We start from the raw sequence: 26184 nt of genomic DNA, 5'->3' as shown, positions 1-26184 counted from the left end.
ATCATCCCTAGCTAGCAGGACCAGTGGTCAGAGATGATGGGAATTGTAGTCCCAAAACAGCCGGAGGGCCAAGTTTGGCCATGCCTGGGCTAGGCGGTGGGGTGGGGTGCAGAGCTCCAGTTAGTCTCCCATGCTATTTAATTTCTCCATCAAACTGCTGTCAGAGGTCATGGTGAGCTTTGTAGCAAAGGGCTATCAATATGTTGATGACATGAATCTCTATTTCTCTTATTTGTTTGCTCTAGGAGAGGCAGTGGAAATGGCTGCCTAGAGTCAGTAATTGGCTGGATAAGGCCTCATAAACTGAAGATTAATTCAGACAAGATGGAGGTACTATTTCTAGACATTTCCATTGGCCAAGCAGATGGTGAACAACCTGTTCTGGATGGATATGCAGCTTGGAGGTGCTATTAGACCTGGATCTCACTCTGAATGTCCAGCTGGCATCAGAGGCATGAAGTGCCTTTAATCAGCTTAGGTTGGTATGCCAACAGAAGCCACATGAAAACAGAGGCAGCCTCGCCACAGTGTTCCATGCCCTAACAACACTTAAGTTCGATTGATGCAATGCAATATATGCAGGGCTGCCTTTGAAAACTTTTCAGAAACGTCACTTGTTTTGGAATACAGCAGCCACCTGGTTAACTGGGACGGGTCTGAACATATCTTGCCTAAGTTAAAAGATCTTCACTGATTTCCATGCTGGGCCATATTCAGTGAACCTGTTGCACTAGCAAACACTAGTGCAGATTCCCTCTAGCACAATGGGAATCCCCCACCTCTCCTCCCCCTGTGCACATATAGCTCATCCCCAAATCTGCTCTGGGGAGTTGGACGGCTTGGGGAGGGGAAGGTTCTACCAGGAAATACAATTTAATGTGTTGGCTTTGACACAAAGTCCTAAACAGCTTGGGACCAAAATTCCTGAAGGGCTGACTTCTCCTCTCTCTAAGATCAGCTACAGATGCTCTAATTGAGATGTCCTTACATTCAGAAGCAACAAGGCCTTCTCTGTGTTGGCACCTATGCCAGCACCTTTATCACAGACACTCTTATGGTGCTGACCTGGCCATCCTTCAGGTGGTTATATCCTTCAGGTACCTCGTAGCAATGTTGTCATTCTCATGAGGCTGTGTTGACTGGCAGGTACTTCTGTAGTAAAAGCAGTTATTTCAAATGTTGTTGCTTTTTCATTCGGTTTTTCATTTCTTATTGTACTGATTTTCATGTTGCTTTTAATAACTGCTACCCTTCTTAGAGGCAAAATAGATGGCATATAAATATATTTCATAACCATGGTGTGGAAAAATAGTGTGGAAACACCAATTGTATAAGAAATAAACAATAATAAATCCAGAGGCAAAAAGGTGGAAAGAATGGGAACTTTTGAGACAGCAGAAAAACCTTGAGAAGTTAAAGGAATGGTTAGAAAAGAGTACTAACTCCTAGTCAGTGACTGCATTCTGCGGTTGTGCTACCTTGTGTTCAGTTTTAGAAGAAAGAGCCGCAGAGCCCCAGATCTGTGCACTCTCTCCATCTCCTCCTGCAACCTCCACTCCCATTTTAGTTTAACCACAGTTTAGCCCATCTTCTGAAACCTAAACTGTGGTCAGTCCTAATCTGGGTTTCTTGAAACTAGTATTGATGCAGCAGACTCTTGTTCATGAAAGCTTATAACAAAACTGTTATATCTTAAAGTGCTATGGAACTCTCAACAACATTTTTGTATGCTCCTTCCAGCGATAAAATAATTAACTTTCCTGATTTTTGAAGCAATGTGTTTTTCCCAGAGCACTCCTCTGCTTCTGCACACACATCCAGCTTGCCAGATATTAAATTATTAATGGATATTATTCATTTTCCAGCTTTTATAAGTTTCATGTTCAGACACTCAATTTATATGCATTTGCTTTTTCTCTGCTCTTACCTTACTTCTGTGCTCTAATATTTGCCACCTTTTTCCTTCCCCCCCCCCCTATAGAATATATTTACTATACATTTGGGGGGGGCATTTACTGTTTTCTATTCATTTGGGCACTTCTTAAGATATACTAACCAATTTTTGTATGATGTTTCCTAAGATCAATGACTTTTCATCTGTGTTTGAATGCCGTGTTGAATCAAGATGGCTGACTAAACCTTTGAAAAGTGCACTGGGTTTGTGGTTTCTTAGAATTCTCCAGCAATGCTGGCTTCAAGGCAGCTAAGAATGCCGTATTTTATTTTTAAAACTTAATTTGGTTTTTTCCTTGGTGAAAGGCACATGCCCAAATCAGGCATATGATTCAGATATGACAGGGAACTACACATAACTGAAGACCTCCTTGCTTGGTGTGGAACTCTGACAATGGTAGGAAGAAGAGATGGCTCACAAAAGCAGGAGTGTTATGCATGTCTCAACATATTAAGCTGCTTTTCTTCATTCCACAATCAACCTGGTGGACTAGCCACAAAACCCAGTATTTCCCCCTTCTTTCAACAGGGACCCTCTCCACCCCTCTCTCTGAATCTAGCTAACAATAGTGTAAGAGATGAGTTATTTTTCCGTTTCTGTTTCCCTTTTGATGGCTGCACATAATCTGGTTACAGTCCTTACCTAGGGAGATATATCCTTGCTATTATTGACCAATTAGATTCCACCTGAAGTCCAGACCCTTTTATGATCATTAACGTCATGTAAGGAATAGCTGGACTTCTTTCCCTGGATAATTAAGGGCCATTTCAAATGCAATTACCCCCTCAGGATGCTTGGCCCCACCTTAACTATTTCCGTCCACAGCAACATGACTAAATGATGGAAGAATCTGTCTTATTAACAACAATAAACAATATTTACGATAACTGATCCCTAGGGGTAGCTTTTTAAGCCCATGAACATAACACCCCCTCCTATCTGCACAATAATTTAGGTTAACTACTTGGATTAAGGGACGTGGGTGGTGCTGTGGTCTAAACCACAGAGCCTAGGGCTTGCCGATCAGAAGGTTGGCGGTTCAAATCCCCGCGACGGGGTGAGCTCCCCAGTGTGGTGTAGTGGTTAAGAGCAATAGACTCGTAATCTAGGGAACTGGGTTCACGCCTCCGCTCCTCCACATGCAACTGCTGGGTGACCTTGGGCTAGTCACACTTCTCTGAAGTCTCTCAGCCCCACTCACCTCACAGAGTGTTTGTTGTGGGGGAGGAAGGGAAAGGAGAATGTTAGCTGCTTTGAGACTCCTTCGGGTAGTGATAAAGCAGGATATCAAATCCAAACTCTTCTTCTTCTTCTTCTCCCATTGCTCGGTCCCTGCTCCTGCCAACCTAGCAGTTCGAAAGCACATCAAAGCGCAAGTAGATAAATAGGTACTGCTGCAGCGGGAAGGTAAATGGCGTTTCTGTGTGCTGCTCTGGTTCACCAGAAGCAGCTTAGTCATGCTGGCCATATGACCCAGAAAAACTATCTGCGGACAAACGCCAGCTCCCTTGGCCAGTAAAGCGAGATGAGCACCACAACCCCAGAGTTAACAGTCAAGGGTCCCTTTACCTTTACCTTTACTTGGATTAAAGCCAGTTTAAAGTGAGATCTCAGGGTCATTTCTGATGTGATGCTGAAGTCCACTTCAGGCATTCAGTCTATACATGCAAGAGCAAAAGTGTGTAGCAGCATAGGAGCAACATGTGCCAGCTCTGACCCCTAAGTTGGTTTAGGGGCATCATAAAATAGGCACCTTACATCTAGCAATGGCTGTGGCTGGGAAAGGTGGGAAAGAAAGAGGCAGTGGAGGCAGCTATAGCAGTGGAGGAAGAAGCTGTGAGAATATGCCTCTTGCCAGGACATGAAGCTCTCCCAACTTCCAACAACGCCGGGTGCTGATTCTAGCCCTGCTAATATCCATGCGTTCAACTGAAATACCTGAGAAAGGGAAGCATATACATACTCAATTTCCCCCTATTCCATTTTCCCTTCTTTGAATTAGCTTTCTTTGTTGTTGTTTTTCCTCTCCTCTACCTGCCTCCCCCCCATGCCCCCTTTCCCCCTCGTATCATCCATCTGCCTTCCTATCTGTTCTGCCTTCTAGCTCTGCCTTTCTTCTCTTCCACTGCAGCCTCTGACTGTGTACAGAATTGGTCTGCCTATCCATATGTTTGTTGCTAGATACCATATTTATCTATCCACCTGCTCTGTCTTTTGTCTGCATTCATTGCCATCCCGTTGACTACGCATTTTCCTGGCAATTTCTCTCTCTCTTTGAGATAGCAGCAACAAGTTCTGTTTCATGTCACAAATATTTTTTCCCCTCCCCAAAGCAGTAGGCAAGGAAGTGATGTTCCCTCTCCATAGTCATGGTGCATACAAGGAGACAGAACGCTCGCTTAAAGCAAATCCGGGTTTCTGCCAAACATGCAAAGAGGGAGATTGGGAATCACAGGAGAGATGCACCAAGCCGGATCCACTCTCTTCCCCTGCCACCACACAGCCTTCTCTGGCTTATTCTTTCTAATGCAGATTCTCAGACACGTTTCTGGGGCAATTAGGAGAAAATGGCTTCAAGGGAGATGTGGGAGGCAGAGAAAGGGAAAAGCAACCCAGGCCCACAGTTTCTTCCTTCATGTCCCTCACCACCACTGTGTGTGCAAGGAAACATACACACTGTTTTTTAGATGTTTGATGGAGACTGGTTCTCAGACATAGGTCTCTGCCAGATGTATAATATGGCTCACCAAGCAGCAGAATTAGACACTTCCCCGTGCAATGCATAACTATGCAGAAGTGGTTTACTCCAAGGGCTGGAGCTACAGCATATGCCTGCAGCAAGGGCATCACTGCTGCTTACCAGGAAGGAAAGGAAGGGAGGGAGGTGACAGTCAGATTGGAGATTCACAGGCACTCTGGAAAGAGTGCTGGATTGGCATTATCTACGCCAGCATGGTGTAGTGGTTAAGAGCAGCGGACTCGTAATCTGGTGAACCAGGTTCGCTTCTCCGCTCCTCCACATGCAGCTGCTGGGTGACCTTGGGCCAGTCACACTTCTCTGAAGTCTCTCAGCCTCACTCACCTCACAGAGTGTTTGTTGTGGGGGAGGAAGGGAAAAGGAGATTGTTAGCTGCTTTGAGACTCCTTAAGGGGAGTGAAAGGAGGGATATCAAGTCCAAACTCCTCCTCCTCCTCTTCTTCTTCTTCTTCTTCTTCTCCACCCAAGAATGATTCCAAAGGCCCCTTTTAGAGGAACCGCACCCAAAGTGGCCCAAAGGGATGAAATATTGCAGGAAAGTGAGATATTGCTTCAGCAACTATCAGCCACATCCTTTGATGTGCAATAAAATTATGTACAGAAAAGAAAACATCTGCAAAGGTCAATTAATAGGAACGATTCATTTCCCTCTTGTTAAGCGTCCTTTTTATCTTCATTGCTTTGGCACGACTCTCTGTCTCTCAATCTTTCCATTGCTGACAAAACAATTGTCTCCAGCACAGCCTTCTCTCTCCCCCCCCCCCCCGCAGCTAGCCCTCTATCACCTGTTTAAACCTACCTATTAAGTCAGCGACCATCTTTCTCACTGATCTTTTTCTCATGCACCTGTCCCTGTCTTTGTTGATCACTTTCACTGTCAGGGGAATGCGAGTCGGGTTATTTTATGCTCCCATTCTTCAAATGCACCTATTGTATAAAGAAGATGTTTTAAGTGCCTGAAGGTGGTTTGTTCCTCATTACTTCATAGAAGTGACATTAATAGCCAGAGAAGAGCACTGCTGAGTGCAATTATGAATGGTGTTCAGGTACGAAAGCTGCTTTGAGCCTGCTAATGTTTCCTAATTATAATCCTTTAGGTAGAGTGCAAGAGAGACAAGGAGGGAAGAGAGAGGGCTAAACATTGACTTATATACATGCTCCGTTCACCTAGAGGGTGGCAGCAGCCAGGGAGGTAGGGACAAGTCTTAGTCAATTCCTTCTGAAAGGCAACAGGTCCCTGCGAAGCTGAAACTGACATATTGAGCCGATTGACACTGTGCAGCTAATACTGATGTATCGCGCCAAAGGCACATGGCAAACCACAGAAGAGCATGAATCCTCTCCACATGGACAGCTACCATGATAAAGCAAGCAATCAGTCAAGGCAAACTGCCCAGAACCAAAGGCCTAGGAAAAACAAGAACATTTGGTTTACAGACTGTCTGTCGGGTTGACAATACCAGAGGGTCTAAGGGGTGGATGCAGACAGGGGGCTTAATATCGCAAATGAGCCATTGGCAAGAGGGTTTTGTTTGTGTTTTTAAACATTTGTCAGCTTTTCCATGGAAAGGGGAAATCCAGATTAAATTGGGGTGAGAGAGAAAGAATGAAGACTGACATTTTTGATGTCCTGATGTCACGTGGACACTGTGAAAGGGTTGCATGCATGAGCAGCACCAACCCCAAAATAAACACCCATCTGGAAGCCCACTTAGAGGAATCCTCGAGATGCATGAACATACCATCTAGACTTGCCAGACCAACGGCGGGACTCATACTATGGGATAAAACCAGGGAACCACACACGCTGCTTGGAGCTGGGATGGTGGGCTAAAAATGGCTTGGACAACAAAAAGCTTTTCCTCTGCACACAACCTGCTGCAGCATCTCACCCCACACCACTGCAGCATGCTTTTGATATATGCAGTTGCATGTAACACCAAGTATACACCTTCAAAACAGTCCTACGTTTGCGCACAAACTCTCCAGCAGACACGCAGCACAAGTCTATGGCTGGCTCACTGTGCTCAATGGTGCTTACTCCCAAGTATGCATAGAACTGCGGCCAGGACTAGGAAGCTGCTGTTCCCCAAACTCACTTCCCACTCCAGACTTCCTTCCCTTTCCATCTTCTTTGAAAACACACGATATTCAGTCCCACTGTCAGGCCGTCTTGGTATCCTGCATTTCCCATCAAAAGCATGGGCTCCCTATTCCAGATCTTCCCCTAGTCAGCTGCCTCCCAAATACTTGGCTCTGAAACCCTCCCTGCCACCTACGAAGGCCCCTACCCCTTTCAATTTATTTCATTTCATTTTACTTATTGTTTGAGAGGGCTGCCTGTTTGGAGGTGCAGTTGCATGATTATTTTCTTGTCTGGTTTTTTGGGGGGAGGGGAGTGTAAGTGGTTTGTCTGTTCTTTTTGGCATGGCCAGATTTTCGTTGGCGAAATGAAGAAGAAGAAGAAGAAGAAGAAGAAGAAGAAGAAGAAGAAGAAGAAAAAGAAGAAGAAGAAGAAGAGGAGGAGGAGGAGGAGTAGTAGTAGTAGTAGTAGTAGTAGTAGTAGTTTGGATTTGATATCCCGCTTTATCACTACCCGAAGGAGTCTCAAAGCGGCTAACATTCTCTTTTCCCTTCCTCCCCCACAACAAACACTCTGTGAGGTGAGTGGGGCTGAGAGACTTCGGAGAAGTGTGACTGGCCCAAGGTCACCCAGCAGCTGCATGTGGAAGAGCAGGGAAGCAAACCCAGTTCACCAGATTACGGGTCCACCGCTCTTAACCACTACACCACACTGGGTCTCACAATGAGTATTGTGTGGTGCCCATGACACCCAAATGGTCCTCCAAGAGGTGGGGACCCTGCCCTAGTACACACTCTGCTCCTCTCTCCAGCCTGAAAGCAGCATCTCCCTCCTCCTGCACACAGCAATACGTGTGAAGGAATTCCCCCCAGCACCCCCAGCACCCAGGCTGCACTGCAAGCTACAAAAGAGCATACAGAGTGTTCCCCGCTGAGCTGTTATTTCCCTGCGTGGTTATATACATAGGCAGGGGGTGACTCACTGCTGTATAACAGGATCTGGAGCATAAAGGCAAAAGGTGGAATTGGCAAAAAGTTCAAACCAGCTCCCAGGCAGCTGTTTGCACCGCCCCACCGCTTCCCAAATGCACACAGTGTGTCACCACCAGAAACTGGGATCCATGGGGGCTGCTGATATCTGAGTGTGAGTAGGAAAAACAGTCCCATTGTGGGATGTGGCCGGGGGTGGGGGGTGGGAAGAGAATGGAAAGCTTAACATAACTGACTTCCCACATCAGTGAAATATCATTGTGTTGGGTTGACTGAAAGCACAACACAGGCAGTGCCCAATCTGCCTCCACTGTGCAGAGGGTGGGCTTGAAAAAAGGGGGCTGCACACCTGCCACACACAGCCACTCTCAAGGAAATAGGACCATATGACAGTCAAGTCTGGCAAGGCAGTGAGTGTCTCACATATTGCCACATCATGCAGCCCTACGCAGCTAGAGGACCTGCCAAGGGAGCTGCTGATTATTATCTGGGAATCCAAAGAGCAAGAGGGATTTCTTTTCATTCCAAATTCTTTTTTCAACAAAGAAAAAAATAGCATCCTGATGACTGAGGCATGAGTCAAGTTCCCATCATATATGTCACTTTGAATGTTTAAATATTATTGACAGGCCACAGCTTCTTCTGAAATATTTTTTTTAAAAGAATTGTGAACCAGCCCCAAATCATAAGCTTATATACTCTCTCTCTCTCGCTCTCGCTCTCTCTGTGTGTGTGTATTTACTGGAAGAAAAAAAAACATTCCACCCATTATAGCAGTCCACCTGTTGAAAAAAAAGATACCTAATATTGTTTGCATAAAATAAAACTTGTTGATTTTGCCATTGTTTGGGTCAACATAAAAAAGAGAAATTAAGTCTTTTTTAATCAAGGGTTTTTATACAACACATTCAAGCCGACATATACATGAAATTATTACCTACGTGAATAAAAAAAGAGAACAACCCCCACCAGACCTTCTAACAACCAGCGGACACACAGGAACATGTCAAATATCCACTTACCCCTGAAGGTGGGTTTGCTGTCCATCCAAGTTCAGCTGTGGCTGTCCGAGTATCCATTAGGGTTTCTGAAGTCCACAAAAAAGAAAAAGAGAAGAATTACTAAGCAAATCAGTCCCTCGCTCTGCTGCCTCCTCCCACCCCCAAAGCTTGGAGGTTCCCCGGCAAGGGGGAGGGAAAAAACTTTCACTTTCGTGCGTCCCTCCCGGCGTGACGCTGCGCGCTGACGTCACGGGGGTGTAATGGTGGTGTGCCGCGAGATTTTTTTCAGTAAACAGGTGTGCCGTTGCCCAAAAAAGTTTGGGAAACACTGTTCTAAACCAATAGAAAATGATCACTGCTGAAAGTTTAGGCGCTTACTGCAATTTAGGAGTTTGGCTACATAATAGCAGAGAGTTTCTAAGCACTTTAAAGAATGCTCTTATGGTATGTGCTTTCACAGATTAGAGTCCACTTCATCAGGCGCATCTAATGAAGTGGACCCTACTCCACAAAAATATCTGGCATAATCAATTTATTGGCCTTTATGGTGCTACAAGACTCTTGTTTTGATACAACTAATAGCTACCTCTGTGGAAGTCAATGCAAAATGTGCACATTCATTTAGTTCAGAGATTTCTCTATTTTCAGGGTCCAGTATGCTCTCCAGACACTAGCTAAGGATTATTAGGTTTTAAAATAAAGTTGGCATCTCCCACCAGCAAGGACTTTACAGATACAGGAAAGAATCCAATGCACTTGTTCTGTTAGCACAATGATTTCCATGTTCACAATGGAACTCCCCCTCCTCTCCCTGTGCATGCCCCCATGCCCCTCCCCTAATCTGCGCCAGAGGGTTGAGGGGGAACTCAGAACAGATTTAGAGGGAGAGGAAGCTAAACATCTTTGCACTGATGAAACAAGTACAGTCATACCTCAGTTTACAGATGCTTCAGGTTGCGCGATTTCGGGTTGCGCACTGCACTGAACGTGGAAGTACCAGAATGGGTTACTTCCGGTTTTCGGCACTTGCACATGCCCAGAAGCGCTGAATCATGACCCGCGCATGCGAGTTGCGAACGTGCTTCCCACACGGATCACGTTCGCAACCCGAGCATCCAATGTACACTGAATGAGGCCATCAGATGAGAGAGAAGCTAAAATATTCCTCAAAGGGTCAGATTGGCAGCAATCTTTTGCCTTTCTAGAATGCACACAAGACTGCAGTATAATGTGGGGTGATTTTGTATTTATTTATTTATTTAAAGCTTACTGCTTCTTTTATTTTTAAGTTAAACTGTGCACGATGTGAGATCCAGACTAAATGAGTTGCTCCTAGTTCCTACAGAATGGGCTTAAGCTAAAGGAGGGTAGATGTGGCTGAGAATTAAGAGAAATTTATGTACTGTAAGAGCAACTTAACAATGGAATCAATCACCAAGAAGGTGATGGGCTCTCACTGGAGGTTTTCAAGAAAAGGATGGACAGCCACCTGTTGAGGATGCTCTAGCTATGGACTTCCTGCATGGACCAAGTGGTTGGATCAGATGGAACAACAAGACCCCCTCTAACACTGTGATTCTATGAAATCAATAGGCTTTAGATCATGCCATAGCGACTTGCCCCATTGCTTCCAGTGGCAACTGAGTCCAACTAACTGAGTTTCAACCCAATTGCTCTTTTGCCACACCTTGATTTAAAGGAACTAGAGTAAAGTTGATTGAGGGACTGAACCTAACCAGAAGACAAATGAATTTTGACCATCGACACCCATTTTATATATGCTTAAATGCAACTGAAAATCTGGATGGCCTGGAAATTGTTGCCAGTCACTGTGGGCTTCACCTCTATGGGACTGAGTTCATGCTGCATTTTCTCTACATCACTTCAAACACAAAAGGCTGAATTGCAAGGAGGAACTGACCCTGTTGGGTCTTTTAGCTAACACCTCCAAATAAAGTATAGCCTTGGTGCAGAGAGCTGAAGTACATAGGTGTAAGATGCTAAGTAAACCCCTTCCCCGCAAAAAATAAAAATAAAATCAATGGATCAGCTTAAATTCTAACACTTCAGTTTAACAGGGCTGTTGATTGGTCAATTAGGCACCAAAATAATTGCCAGGCTTCAGTATCCGGAGCCCTTTTGAAAGTGTGGTCCAAGTAAAGGACTCAGATTCCCTATTATCTTAAGCCCGTATCTCCATTATCACATCTCTAACATTTGAATGTTACATAATTTTTTTAAAAAAAGTGGAATGTAACTAGCATAATGAATTCAAAATGCCAGACTAGAGGCTATAAATATGCCAGTTACAGCAGCTCTATTCCCAAATTGCTTTGTTTTGCCCGGCAGTGAAGAGGATGGATGTAGTCAATTATTGGCATTTCCATGAATAGCTGGTGGCTGACTGACCAAATCTGTAATATATTTTTCCCCCTATTGTCTATATTGGCATCTGCTAGATATATTGATTTGTTGGTTATATGCGTTGCCCATGCTGGCAAAAAATCAGAAGCACCAATATCAAACAACACTATTAGAATGTGTTGTCAAATTTTATTTCTTTAAGGGAGGATTTTTGGTGTAGTTTTTTATTTAACGAAAAACAAATATTGTTGATATTTTCCCAGACTCTCATTTTTAAGAGTAACAATAATAGCAACAACAAAAACATAGACAGACAGATGGGGAGAAAAATCTTCCAGGTTTTATTTATTTGTTTTCAACAGATTAAGTTGCTTGTCTACTGCAATTCCACCAAATGTTAGAAAAAGGAAATTACGATTGTCATCAGCATCTGGTCAAGTAGTTCCCTATTTGTCCTTCCTGTGCATTTCCTCGCTTTACACCTCACAGCTTAGAAAGCTATAATGTTTCAGATCACCACCTTTCACCCCAAGGCAGAAAGTTTTAAACTTTGTGAAATCATCCACATCCTTCCAAGTGTACTTCATTTTAAGCAGTGTGCTATCTCCCTCCAACTCCCTGCAAACCCTTGTGTCTTCCTTCAATGCATTACCATCTTCACAGTCTATTAGTTATTCAGACTCAAGTAACCAGGGTTTTGTCAGTAAGGGATTTACAACACCACTCTCCCCCTTCAGTAATCCCCTGGAGATGTGGCTGCATTTGGGCAGCATGTTAAACCGTGGTTTATCAAAATGGGAATGAGCCTGTGTGAGCCTCAAACTCACATGCTCTCCCACTATTCCTCCAGAGAAGCCATAATGAGGTAGAAGCTTTAGGTCCAGTCGTGGACGACTCTGGGATTGTGGTGCTCATCTCACTTTATTGGCTAAGGAAGCTGGCATACAGCTTCCGGGTGATGTGGCCAGCATGACTAAGCTGCTTCTGGCGAACCAGAGCAGTGCACGGAAACGCCGTTTACCTTCCTGCTGGAGCGGTGCCTATTTATCTACTTGCATTTTGACGTGCTTTCAAACTGTTAGGTTGGCAGGAGCTGGGGCCAAGCAACGAGAGCTCACCCCGTCACGGGGATTCGAACTGCCAACCTTCTGATCGGCAAGCCCTAGGCTCTGCGGTTTAACCCACAGCACCACCTACATCCCTCATATGTAACAATAAACTGTGGTTAATCAAAAATGGAAGGAATAGCTTTCAGTTTCCTCCTCCCAGTCATGCCACAGGAGAGGGAATGAGCCCAAAGCTCACCCAGGCCTATTCTTATTGACTTCAATACAAGCTAGTGACTCAAAACGTTGAAAGCCCTGAGCCCTTAACTGCACATATTATCGGTAGATAGAGAGTTGCTACCTGGTCCAGATTTTGATTGAGAATCCTGACTTTTCAATGTGTATATCAAGCAGGAATGTTGACCCCCCCCCAAAAAAAAAAAATTAAGAAGTAAATGAGTAATGGAAAGGGGAGTGTAACTGCTCATGCTGTGTATCTTCTGAGCACATATCAAAACTGAGTTGCAGCAGCGCTGAATAAACACAGTCATTACCCGCAGTGGCTCAAGTAGTCTTGAAGAGGAAATTTACAAGAAAATACTTCACCACAACCTGCCAGTAATGCATTAGATGTTGGGTGGCCTACCTTCAGCCCTGTGTTCTATCAATAGTTTTGAAAGCTCCTGAATCACAACCAAAACTGTAGAAAAAATGAAGAAGGGCACAAAATGGCAACCAGTTCTGTACACGCCTGTTGCTCCTCCCTTCCCTACATAGAACAGGCGGTTCTTGCCACAAACTGTTATATTTTCACATCTGCAGTGCAGACAGTGCAGGTTTGGTGCAAAACAAACCCAAGGTGATAATCTTGTTTTCAGATATTGGCTGAACTGTATAAATGTGTGAAACCCCTAACTTGACATGCTCTGAGTTGCAACGGATGACCCATGATGATCTTTTCAAACACTGAAGGTGTGTTCATATCAGCTATGTTCTTGCATGTACCACAAGTCATTTTCCACAGATTCCATCCTGAGAGCTGGTGCAGTCTGCACCAGATCCCCTGTGCTTCCCCTCCTGTGGACTTCCTTGTAGCTGGCAGGGAAGAGTCTACTCAACCATTTCAAGTCATAACTTTCCCTGCAAATGTGTCTAACTCAATAAACAAGTAAGCCTACTTACCACTTCACACAGCGAACATATTTAATAACACACAAGTAATTTCCCTGCAGCTCTGTAGACATATGAACCACAGATGCACCTATAGACCATGGCACAATGTTCATAGGAACAGGAGGATAACAAACTCGCTAGTGCAAGCACAGCCTAAGGGCCAGTAATCTTGCTGCAACAGTAGATCTGTACTATTCACCCATCTTTTCCCTCCCCCCATTTCTTTTCAAGGGCAATTGACTGTGACCAATTATAGGCCAGGCTCTATTTAAAACAACAACCATTGTTGATGTCAAAAGGATTTTCCCTCCTCTGCCTTCCCTTCCTGTCCAGCGGCTCAGCACGCTTCTGACTTGCTTCCCCAGAGGACCTTTTTCTGACTTAACACTGACACAGGAATGTACTTTTGATAAACTTCAGCCAGGCTGCAAGGTGCTTCCTCTGCAAGCAACCCTTTTGCGCACTCCAGACTTGGCAGTGGCTGGCGATCTTTGAAACTGTTGACTTGTGCGGTTCAGGCAAACAACAGAGGGGGGGAAATATTCCTGCTGAACAAATATGCCCCCCCCAATCATCCCCTGCTACGAGAAGCAGGGCAGCCGGGGTGGGGTAAGTTGGTGTTGCCTCCTTCACAGCTCAGCTTCCTTATCTGTGTTATAGTGCATGACTGTAATACACAGGGGGATTAGTGTTAGCAGCCGCAGCTTGTCACACAGCTTTGCTCTAACATGACAAATGAGTGCTTGGTTCTATTACTGCGCGGGTTTTCTCCTTTTCTTCTTCTCTATAGTTTGCTCAGCCTCCTCAGCCCCACTCATTTATGCTGGATAAAAGCTTCTGAAGACAGTGGATTAGAACCTGACCTCTGGTAAGCCTCTCCAAGGCAGGGGAGGATGTTACCTGGTCACGGGTCACACCTGTAGTCAATTAGAGTGCCCTCTGTTCCAAGGCTCCATACAGAACATCTGTAGAGCGTTAAGCTCAGAATTTCTCTCCTGGTGACGCACTTCATTGTGAAGAAAGATGGTCTCTTTTGCCTCCTTTCTTTGACTCTCTTTTTTAAAGTAGGCACAAACAGAGAGAGAGAGAGAGAGAGAGAGAGAGAGAGAGAGAGAGAGAGAGTTTTCACTGGCCCTGCTCCCATACCTATAAAAGCTGTCCGAAATGAAGAAATTAAGGAGGTGAAGCTTTTTTCGGCATGTGGAGATAAAAGACAGGGAGGGTTTCAAAAGCAGGATTTCTTCATGGCAGGCTCCTGTTGGTATAGAAGCACGGCCAGTAAAAAGAGCTAGCAACTCTCTCTCTCTCTCTGCCAGAACTCACCAGAGATTAATTTCTAAAGGGAAAGATTCTGGATGTGCTGTAAGCCACATCCTTGAATTCAGACAGCTCTGCCCTTTACTTTCAGATATGTGGAGCGAAGTGTGTGTGTGTGTGTGTTTAATTGGAATTTCGAGATGTCCATGATAATTTCACTGCCACAGCTTTATTGCCCTTTAAGAACCAACTTACAGGCAATTTGTTCCTGCTCACAGTTCCTTCCATTTATGCACACGCACACCCCTATGAAGTCCAAGTAAAGAAGCCAGTGACAAGGAGTTCCTCTGCACAGAAATAACGGCAGGCCCCACAAATCATAAAAGTGGCTTGGGAAAAACTGAGGATTTCAGAATGAATAAAGCGTGTTTGGCATTGCTCTTGAGATTTCAGGATTCACGGTTCCAAATTCTTTTCCGAATCCTCAACCTGTTCTAAACGGAGTTGCATTTTTTCAATGGAGCCAGGTACACAGGGGTAATTCTGGACCTTGTTTGGCCCATAGACAGACAGTAGCTGTGGCCAGGAAGACTTTTGCACATTTGTTTTGAGCTGCCTTTCCCAACCGGTTTCTCTTCAGAGGTTGTGAACTACAATTTCCACCATGCCTGAACACTGCCTATGCTAGCTGAAGCTGATGAGAGTTGGACCCCCAGACAACTGGAAGGTACCATATTGGATAAGAATACTTTAGGCCAGAGGTGAGGAAATGCACACAGGCCACATCTGGCCCAGCTCAGGTGCCAGATTTGACCCTCAAGGCCTCTTCTCTCAAACTGTACTCATCTGCCCCATACCCACCATCATATGTCTGATTAATAGGGACAGCTGAATAGTGCTGACAGCAAGCTCCAATGGGACTGGCTATGCTACAGAGTTCACAATCCTTGCCCAAAGTTGGGTTGCTATAAGTGCAAAGGAAGACTTGTGCAGTTGCATCTTGAGCTACATCCACAAAGGATTTTCTCTAACTTTGGGTCACCTGATGGGATTGTGATGGACAGGTGGGTGCACCCACCCACCTGTCAAAATGGCCTGCAGTGGGTAGAAGAGATCAGAATCTGGCCCATTGGCCACATTCTGTTTCCCACCCTATCTTAGACAGACATGGGTGCTCTGTTGGTGGTACTTTACCTTTTTAAAAATGGAATTTTAACATGTTCTAATTTTGATGGTATACCATGTGTTCTTTGCTAGGAATTGCCTAGTGAGGGCCCGGCACTAAAAGGCAGTCTAAAAAGTCATTTAAACGAATAAACTTATTATTGATTTATGCTAGTTGTTGTAAGCAACCTCATGTGCCCTGTATTTAAGTGGTGGCTAATTTCATCGACAGATAAATAAGTTTCTCCATCACTAGTTCCTGCTATAAACATCCATGAGTTTCAGAAACAGTGGTCTGCTAGCCAAGCCAAAACTTTGCAGTGTTCCAGGAGGGAGACGAAGTTCTGCGTCAACTCCTAAAGTGCCACCTTGGCCGCGTGTGCATGTGGACAACAAAGAATCTGCGAGGACAATCAATCACTGGTGGGGGAGAAAAGCAGTGGGAAAGGTGGTCAGGGGCCAGTGTAAAATTACTTTTCTCAGCTTGCTAATGAGAGGATTACAATGGATCACAGCCTGAGCATCATTAATCAGACAAGAGGCTTCAGAGCCATCTCTATTCCCCTTCTATGCCTCCCTCTTTCACTCCCAGCAGCTCTTTCATCTGCTTTGTTGTTGTCAGATGTTTCACGCCCCCCCCCCGCCAGTCTTTCCATCCTGCCCTCACATCCCCAATTTCCTTCCAACTTTTCTCCATCCAATCTATTTTATGTATTTCCTAAACAGTCTGTTCCTAACTCTTTAATTAAAAACCCTAACACCGTTTTCTGGTTTGTTGATGGGGTGGCAATGCCAGACTCTCCCCTGAAAGATTCCCTTTCAGGATCTTTTTCTTACAGAGCAGCAGATAATTTAGCCAAGAATTTACATAAAGTTGGGTTTCTTTTCTCCCTCCCCACCCTCTGTATGACGGCATTAGTTCCCAGGAGCATGACTGGCACCAGTACAGGAAATGTGTTCATGGCTATTGCTGGATATGCCCCAAACTGGGTAACTCCCTCCCTGGAGAAGTTCTTCCTGATTGTTCTCTGTTGCTGAGCACAGACTGGGTTTCTCCTGAGGTCCTTGGGGAGCTTCTGCGTTTGACAAAATGCTCCACTCGTTCATGCTCCTGTTTTGCTGTGGCATTTTATTTTGTTAATCGTTTTAACATGCATTTGGATTTTTAAAGTTTGCGAGCTGCCATGGAAATATTTTTTAGTTAAAAAGGAAGAATTTTTTTTTAAAAAAAATTGTATGTATTTTTTAAAAAATTGTATACCATGATTTTGTTTAAAAGTATCAAAGCAGTTTATGATGATGATTATAGAATAAAAATTGCACACAAAAAGGAAAACAGATCACCAGCTGGCTATCTTAGGTCAGGGCTGGTGAACTGGTGAACCTCCAGATGCCTGCTGAACTTTCAGCTCAGTCTGCCCAGCCAGTGTGGCCAATGGTCAGGGTTGATGAGAGGTCTAGTCTGGTAACATCTGGAAGGTCAGAGGTTCCCCAGTCCTCTTTTAAATAAACTAGTAAAACTGACAAAGTCATTAATAATAAGTCATACACACACAATGTCTGGTGCCATTTTAAAGATTTTCTTTAACATACAGTGGTACCTCGGGTTACATACGCTTCAGGTTACATATGCTTCAGGTTACATACGCTTCAGGTTACAGACTCCGCTAACCCAGAAATAGTGCTTCAGGTTAAGAACTTTGCTTCAGGATGAGAACAGAAATCGTGCAGCAGCGGAGCAGCGGCAGCAGGAGGCCCCATTAGCTAAAGTGGTGCTTCAGGTTAAGAACAGTTTCAGGTTAAGAACAGATCTACAGAATGAATCAAGTTCTTAACCCGAGGTACCACTGTATTGTTTTCGGTCCAACAAAAGTTATGTTGCTATCGACTTTGCTGTACAGTACATACCATCCAGAATTTACTTCCAGCATGAAAACTAGCCGTCAGCATACACCAACAAAGGCATTAGAACCATTTCCCAGGACAGACAATGTAGTGCTAGTCCAACAGGCATACTTGACAAATGAGATCCCGCACTAGGTAGACCTTCTTTATTCACCAACAACTAGGACACCTAACCAGAAAGCAGCACCATTCCAAGAGATGCCACCAGAGACCAGGGAGCAAGGTTTAAAGGCCCCCAAAGATGGAAGACAATATGTTTGGCTTGTTTCACGCAGATCAAAAGTTCAGCCAAGTGAGTGATACACTTTTGCAGAGGAATCATGAGTCAGTCAGTGCAGAGGAAGCTGCTTTGAAAAGGGAAATGTCAAGCACCAACATGAGAGAACTAAAATCCTTACACCACCAAAAGTTCAGCAGATCTCTCCATTCTGTAAAATGCCGACTATGCAGAAGCTGTGCCAGAAATTGCTTTTCTGTTCGGACTAGAAAAGCAACAGAAGCCAAGAGGAAAAACAATACAATTATATCCCAAGAAACAAAAAGTCTGAGTGATGGAACTGACTAAACTCTGAGGGATTCGCCACCCATTCCAGCCAAGCAGAGTGATTATTTGAAAGCATTAGCCCATCAGGCTACAAAGTTATTCCTACCACGTGTGTCAAACTGTGAATGGCCACCTGCCCTGATTGAAGGAGGACAGTCATCTGTTTTGGGGGTGAGAAAGGGAAGTTTGATCAGAGCTGCTATCAACAGTGAACACCTGGACAGCAGAACAAGCAGGTAAACAGGTCACAGGATCATAGGCTTCCACACTATGATAAGATTACTGTGTTTCTGTTTAAATTATGGTAATTATTTTAAAATAAAATTCCACCCATACTAATTAATTCATGCTAATTTTATGCAAATTACTCCTGTTTTTAACGATGCATTTCCTCTTCTTTGGTGACAAGTCCTCAAATCTGAAGAATGGAGAACTTGCAGAATGTCCAGAAACATACTTTAAACTGCATAACTCATGTTTCTGAAAGAATTGGCAGAATACTGCTTAGACATAATGAGAGTAGGGACCTGCAATGGATTCATAGCCTTAGGAGGAGGAGTCCTACTCCAAGTTTAACCTATCCTGAAATAGGATAAGTCCTCAGGCCTGTGGGGGCCGTTAATATTGAGGAATGGGGAGGAGGCAAGAAGGACACACACCAGGACCTTCTCCTGTTGCACTATACAGAGTACAAAAAGGCTCAGGTTTAGGGCTGGCTGCCAATCATTCTCTGTATAGTAATGGAGGGATGTGGTTCCTCCAAAAAAATCTGTATGTAGTGCAGGGAGGAATGGGCCTTCTCGGTAGTAGCGCCCGCCCTGTGGAACACCTTCCCATCAGATGTCAAAGAAATAAACAACTATATGATATTTAGAAGATATCTGAAAGCAGCCCTGTTTAGAGAAGTTTGTAATGACTGATGTTTTAATGTATTTTTAATCTTTTGTTGGAAGCCGCCCAGAGTGGCTGGGGAAACCCAGCCTGATGGGTGGGATAGAAATAAAAAAATATTAGTAGTAGTAGTAGTAGTAGTGGTAGTAGTAGTAGGGGGGGTTGACGTCATCATTTGCATCCTCCCAACTTCCCCCCCCCCCAGCCCATGATACTAAATTGTTAGGGGCTTGAAAACAGGCAATTCTTCCCCAACTTTCACTTTTTAAAACTGACATCCATGCCAGGTTCTTCTCCTCCAGATAGTTCTTCTCCTCTCAACCACCTGTTAGAAGGAATAGTATTGAACTCTCCTATCTCCTTTGTTGAATTAAAAAACCCAACACCCTTGCTATTTCTATTTTCTTGCAGTTTATCATTTTAATTGATGAAACTCCATATGCTTGCCACACAAGGGCATTTCCATTTTCTACATCAGCAGCAAAACATAAAACCTACATAAGATAGACTATGAGCACAAGTAAAAAAAAAAAATTGCCTTCTCTCTCACATTAACAGTATTCACACTTTCACACAAATAGCATAAGTGGGTTCGAAGGCGCTGCTAACATGATGCGAGAAAACACTTTTAAACGTGTTGGAGATATTTAACACTAAACTAAGGCTCCAATCCTAAGCATGCTTAGCTGGGAGTAAGCCCAGCAGAACACAGCAAGGACTTTACTTCTGAGTAAATGCATACATGGAGATTTGGACTGCACAGGACAGAAACTTCAGAAGTACTCCCATGTGATTCTGACCACAACCAAAGACAGTGATTTCCACAGGATGGCCCATTGATCATCCTTGCCAAGGGAGTCCCCAAGACACCCAGGTGAAGCCCTTGCATGACACCACCAGCGTTTCAGAGTTAGGTCTTTCCCATCAAACGTTTCACGTGATATTTCCTCCTAAAATAGGTTCACCGTTCCTTCACTGTGCCTGCTGCTATGTGCCCATTTGCCATTCCTGCTGGGTGCTCCAGAGAGTCTTCAATACGCGTTTCAGCTCTGAAGGGAGTCTCTTGAAGGAAAGATTTTGGGAGCTTTTAGTCACAGAAGCTGATTGTGGTCTCTGCCCTTCCTCCACTACCAAGTCCTAAAAACAATTCAGAGATTCTGCTGAACGAAGCAGCCCAGAAGGCCAAAGCACTTACTCAGAATTTATCAGGAGTAAACCATAGGAGGGAGATGTTGTACAAGCCTGACTTTCCTTCTGCTTTTACCCTCTCATTCCTGACAATTTTATTAAGCCATAAGTTGCCAGGGCGGCCAATGTAGGATATACTCAGAGAACAAGGTTGGGGGGGGGGACTGCTGTCTTAGCATCCCAACAGCTGGAGCTCAATGGTACAGCACTAGATCAGTGGGCAGGGATTCTGCTTTTGATGCCAAAAGTCCTAGATTTAATCCCTGGCATCTCCAAGTAGGGCTAGAGAAAGCTCCTACCTGGAATCCAAAAGAGACATTGTCAGTCAGGGTAGGCAATACTGAGTTAGATGGGCCAATGGTGTTACTCAGTAGAAGTCCGCTTTCTATGTTCCCGTGGCTCTTTGCAATTTCCCTGGATGTTTATGGCTACACCTCAAGTGCTACAAAATAATGTTGCATGCCACCCTAATCTCCAAGCAGTGTGAGACTCCAGGAGTTCCAGATACTTACCCAGGATTTGGTTTCCTTGGAATGAGGGACAGCTAAGACTGTGGGGTCATTATGCTATATGGTTTATTTACACATATACCTATAACTTGAGCCTACAATGGAGGGGTGCACAACATTAACACCCCTGACCGTCTTGCTTTTCCCAGTCACAGCCTTGGATTCTAGCAGAAATCAAGCATGGCTCTCTGGCTTCTGTCTGCAGTCTGCTTCCAGCGCAGCTCTCTCACACACTCTGGTTTTTGTCCTTTTCACTACCAATCAGGTAAGGGAGGGGGCCCACCCACCTGACCTGTGGCACAAAGCCACTTCCTTTCTTATACTAATGTCCCATACTTGGGGGCCATTCTGGCCCTTGCCTCACTAATTCAAGAATGGGATCTTCCATTAGATTTTAATCCTTGCTGGATCAAGTAGGAAAAAAATAGGAAGGAGGGAGGGAGGGAGGGAGAGAGAGAGAGAGAGAGAGAGAGAGAAAGAGAGAAAGAGAGAAAGAGAGAAAGAGAGAAAGAGAGAAAGAAAGAAAGAAAGAAAGAAAGAAAGAAAGAAAGAAAACTTTCTAAACTTTGGACTCATGATCTAAAGCATGACTTCCTGTTTGTTTAGCTTTCCTAGCAATTCTTCCCCATACTTGGGTATTTATGATTTCCAAGTGATGTGTCTCTGTGTGTGGTGCAGCAGAGTATATTGGCTGGGGACTGGCTGGCAGAGTTTGCTAAAGGGCTGGCTGCCTGCTCAGCCTTTGTTTTAGACAATTGAAGGGGCCAAGGATGAGCTAGACTCCATATAAGGAAGTATACTGAGAGGTAGATCTTAAATCCACCATAAACTGGAGCACAGCCATGAGAAGAGGGTTTGATGAGGAGAGAAGTCAGTACTTTGTAGTTAAAGTTTTGCAGCTCTGCAAAGATAGCTTATATCTTTGGGAGCTCAGAAGAATTGTAGCAAACTTGCCCCCCCCCCCCGGCTTTCTGTGCTTGATTCCATGCTTCCCAATCCCAGGCAGCACATCATTGCTACATGTGGCTCATAAAGCCATCCCTTTAAAGAAACTCGTTCCAGATGCCTGCTGGCCTGTGAGCTGCCACATGAGCTCTGGACTCCTGCTGCAAATACAGGGGGATAACCGGCACACTCCCTTTATTCCAAACATCCAGCCCCGTCACATTTGTGGGGAAGAACTATCCCACCCTCTGCCAGTCCTGCGCCACTCCGCCAGGGAGAAGAGGATTGTTAGATGCCGTTAGGTTCTGCTAGAGTGAAGACTCTTCAGCTGCATACAGTAGATTTTCTTTAATGGACACATTACTTTAAACTAAGCCTCCGCCATCTGTTCTACTCCCTAATTATCAATACAAAAACAAAGTCTACTCACAATTACACCAGTAACAAGTAAAGATGCCAGCAATTAAAATGCACGAACATACTCTTTGAGGAGCAGAATATCCATCTGTGATGTTATTCTCACGTTCCAGACACAAATCAGTTCGGGAGAGAGGGAAGCGGAGTGTTGTGGGGGGGGGGCGGGGAGAGGAAGGAATAGTTCAGTCCCAAGAGGAGCAAAGCTTCTCACCAGCCTGCCTGCCTTCCTATATGTAGCTGCCTCTGAAACATGGCTCTGCGGAAGTTGGATGGGCCCTTGTGAAAATTCCAGTTACTGCAATCAATATGCCAGGGTCGCTGAGGGCAAAGAGGTGTAACACACACCCCAAAGAGGAAGGCTAGCAGGAACAGCAAGGAAGAGTCAAATGCCAGTTGGTATACATAAGTGAGTGCACAACAGCTAAAGAAAATCCTGCTGTATCTTAGCTCTTCCTTTTCCAATCTTGCTGGGATATGCATTGAGGGTTATTCTCTATGAAATAGAGGTAATCAGCTATGATCCACTCCAAGGACTGCATATCTGACTTACTTAGCCGTAAATCCTACCAAGTTCAGTGGGGCTTACTCACAGGTAATTGGGTATAGGATTGCAGCCCACATCTCCATCTCAGGTTTCCCTCATTGTGAATGAGTCTGACAGTTACAGGGAAAGAATGGGCAATATTTGCAGACGGGAGAATAATGGAACAAGACAGTGTCACGGCTGCTCTGGAAACCTGACAGATAACAGAGTCTAAGGAGCAAAAATGAAGCAGGAAACCATGGGCCTCTGAGAAAAATTTAAGGAGCAATCATGGAAAACGTAAGTGTGTGGGACTTAAGAGTTTGCAGCTAAAAATGTGGTTGATATTAATTATTAATTATTATTAATTATATGTGGTTGATATTAATTAATTATGGGCAGTATTGATCTGGTAATGAATAATCAAGTTAGGGAATTCAGAATCTGTGTTTATTTCAGCAGCCCGTTACAATTTAAGCATATCACACACTTTTGAACTAACGAGAGAGAGAGAGAGAGAAAATATTATGGATTTGAACTTGTGATCCAAGGCATAACCTGAAAATAGGATCTTTGAGGCTCTGGATTCAAAGTGGTCCATGACTTGCATCCATGCCATCCTATAAAACCCCAGTTTAGGGCATTCCACCATCTACGGCTGGCAGGAGAGCCATTCCTTCCTATGTTCCTTTTCACCCACTTTGGCAAAGCTGGAACCCCCACCCCACCAATGAGAAGCAGGGGGAGAGGTAACCCTGTGCCATCCTAATCCTCCCCCCACAAGTAATCAACATGGTGATGGGAACTGCACTCCTAGTAAAATCTAACTGTCAGTTTTAAAAAGTTAAAAGTTTATTTGTTAAAAAAGAAATTCTGACCACACTTTAAAAAATAATAATCCAGAAGCAACTATCACAGAGATTTTGTTAACAGTATTTCAGTTTTAAAGAACTGTAACGAAAAGCACCGACAAAACATTAACTTAACTACTTAGATAACAAGCTACTGTTCTATGATAGGGTACAAGGACTTAAGGGATGTGTGTGTGTACATATATCAGCTGTGGGTTTACTTCAGAACATAATGCCTACAAGCAACAGGAAGATTAGTCCAACCAAAATGTTTACACAATGTAATTGGCTTCTTATTCAATGAAATAATTATGAATAGATTTTGAGAGCTAATACGCCTCTTTTTACACTTTGCTCTCTTCATTTATTGAAAATTTTAATATAGGTTTGTTTAATTAAAAAAAGTCTACAGAGAGCTAGAACACTATTATTACAATCATTCAATATCTAATCAATTTGTATTGTGCCTTTCAATGTCGGCCTCTCCAACAAGGTGGCCTACAGTAAAATCAATACACCCTAATAATAGATCCCCGTACTATCACATCTAGCAGTTTCATGTGGGTGTTGAATGCTACAGAAGACAAGTCTCCTACATTACCCCCCAGAATAGTTCCCATGGGGCCCAACAGTAGGGTCCCAAGCCCACAGTCTAGCCAGATAGGGGCAAGGCCACTGGAAAGAAGTGTCCTCCTACCCCTAAATTAACCAGTGGAAGGGTATCATGGCGGATTATATCAAAAGCTACTAAAATATTCAGGTCATACTCTCCCATTATTCTCCCAGTGGAGATCATTTACCAGGGTAGCCAAGACAGTTTCAGTTGTGACACCAAGCTGGAAAGAGTCTAGAACAAGCTTTCCCAAGTTCCCAGATGTTATCCCCAATTCTACCATGTTGAAGGACCGTATATAACATACCGTAACAATTTTATTCTACACACAAACACCTTCTTTTCTCCAAAAAGACCATACCCACCGATAGGAAAAGCAGATAGATCAAAATAAAATCTAGTTCTTTACAGCTTTTATGTTAAGAATCAGCACAATTTCACTTGGGCTTTTCCTTTTCTTAGCTAAAGAAATATGTAGAATATTCCAGCCTTAAAATCTGACAAGACTGGACTGTTTACTGACTGATCCCCAACAGATTTGGTGAAGTACAAAGTGTGCCATGAAACTTTTCAGCAAGCCAACCCACACATGTAATTTAGTTGCCCATGTTTGTTTTGAAAAATCCCATTGGTTCTCTTTGGGTTTTTGTTGCTAGCTATTTCATGTATATTTGCTTTCGTAAATAGTTTTAAGTATTTCAGCTGTGATTTATCTACGGTTTTATGATATACACTGCTTTAGAGTGCTCTATGCTTTCTAACTTTGCTAAATGAATAGATGTAACATGCATACATCCCAGTAGACCAATCACTGGCATCCTTAAAAGGATGCCATGTGGACCTGCAGAAAGACTATTTCCAGCAGAAAGCACAGTGGGTTCCCCCACCCCACTTCTCATTCCCAATTTGGAGGAAGAGCAAGCGCAGCTGTGCTCTCTTGCATTCTGAATGAGCCGGCCTCTCTCCGAAAGAATAGCATGTTTTGAACACTTTGACATGATTCTTCCACAGCTCTCCCATAACTGCCAGACATTTTAATTATGGCTCTGGAGAGGCAGGCTGGGTAAGAGCAGGATGACCCCTTTTTCATTTGCTAAGCACCGCTCTGCTTAACAGTTCCCTAAGAGCACTGGTTCCCAAAAGAGCTGCTTACAATATCTATACACATTCAATCAAAACTATTATGGCAACAACTAATTATGGCCCATCATTCCCGTGGCTCTTTGCCTTTAATGGTGCATTTTGCTGCTCCAGAATTACCGCAGAACAAGGCGGCAAGTACATAACGAGCAAGCCCCATCAATCAGATTCACTATGATCAAGAATTATCCCCCAGAATAGCCAAACAAGTTCAAAGCACTGGAAAAGCTTTAAACACCTCTATAAATCCATCATGAGGTGTTTTCACTGGCCTTTATAAATACATCAAACCCCTCATAACACCTCGTCGCTATAGTGGATCTATTGCAGGTTTTTCCTTCTAAAGAGTAAGATGAGAGGATACGTGTAGTAGTATCATTAAGGCGCAGGCAGGAGCTGTGTATGCCCTGATTCCATGTGTGAGCTCACAGAACATAGATGGGGGAAAGAGATGAGAAAAGGTGCACAAAAGAGAAAGAAAAGTGATCCAAGGGATGGAGCTTCTTGCCTCTGAGAAAACACTCAAGTTACTGGTGGCATTTGGAGGTTAGGAAAACAACAAGTAAGGAACAGACATGAAAGAGGTTTATAAAGCTACAAGTGATGGAAAGAAAGTGGTGTAGTTCTTCTTACCCTTTCATAATCCTTGGATTTAAGGACATCTAATGAACCTGATTAACGGTGGGCTCAGGACAGAGAGAAAAAATAATATCTTCACATAATGCGCAATAACTTGTGAAATTCAAAGCCATCAGATGTGACTTTATTGTCACCAGATACTAGCTTTAAAGAAGGATTAGTTACATTGGTGGAGAAAAAGGTTAATCCAGGGGTGGGGAACTTGTCCCCATCACCAACCCCAAGGGTTA

At 43.9% G+C, this 26184-nt stretch overlaps 1 protein-coding gene across 17 annotated transcripts in view; it reads right to left on the bottom strand.

Moving 5' to 3' along the window:
• Positions 1–26184, bottom strand: part of EPHB1 (EPH receptor B1) — a 355581-nt gene that overhangs the window by 218866 nt on the left and 110531 nt on the right. For all 17 annotated transcript variants that reach the window (XM_082221749.1, XM_082221750.1, XM_082221754.1 and 14 more), the window contains one exon: positions 8807–8871. In XM_082221749.1, coding sequence (XP_082077875.1) covers positions 8807–8871 — 65 coding nt within the window. The remainder of the gene's footprint in view (positions 1–8806; positions 8872–26184) is intronic.

This window comes from Podarcis vaucheri, assembly GCF_965113315.1.
Source record: "Podarcis vaucheri genome assembly, chromosome: 5".
Lineage (NCBI taxonomy): Eukaryota > Metazoa > Chordata > Lepidosauria > Squamata > Lacertidae > Podarcis > Podarcis vaucheri.
Note: the sequence above shows the minus strand (reverse complement) of the source record. Positions and strands in the feature narration are given on the sequence as shown.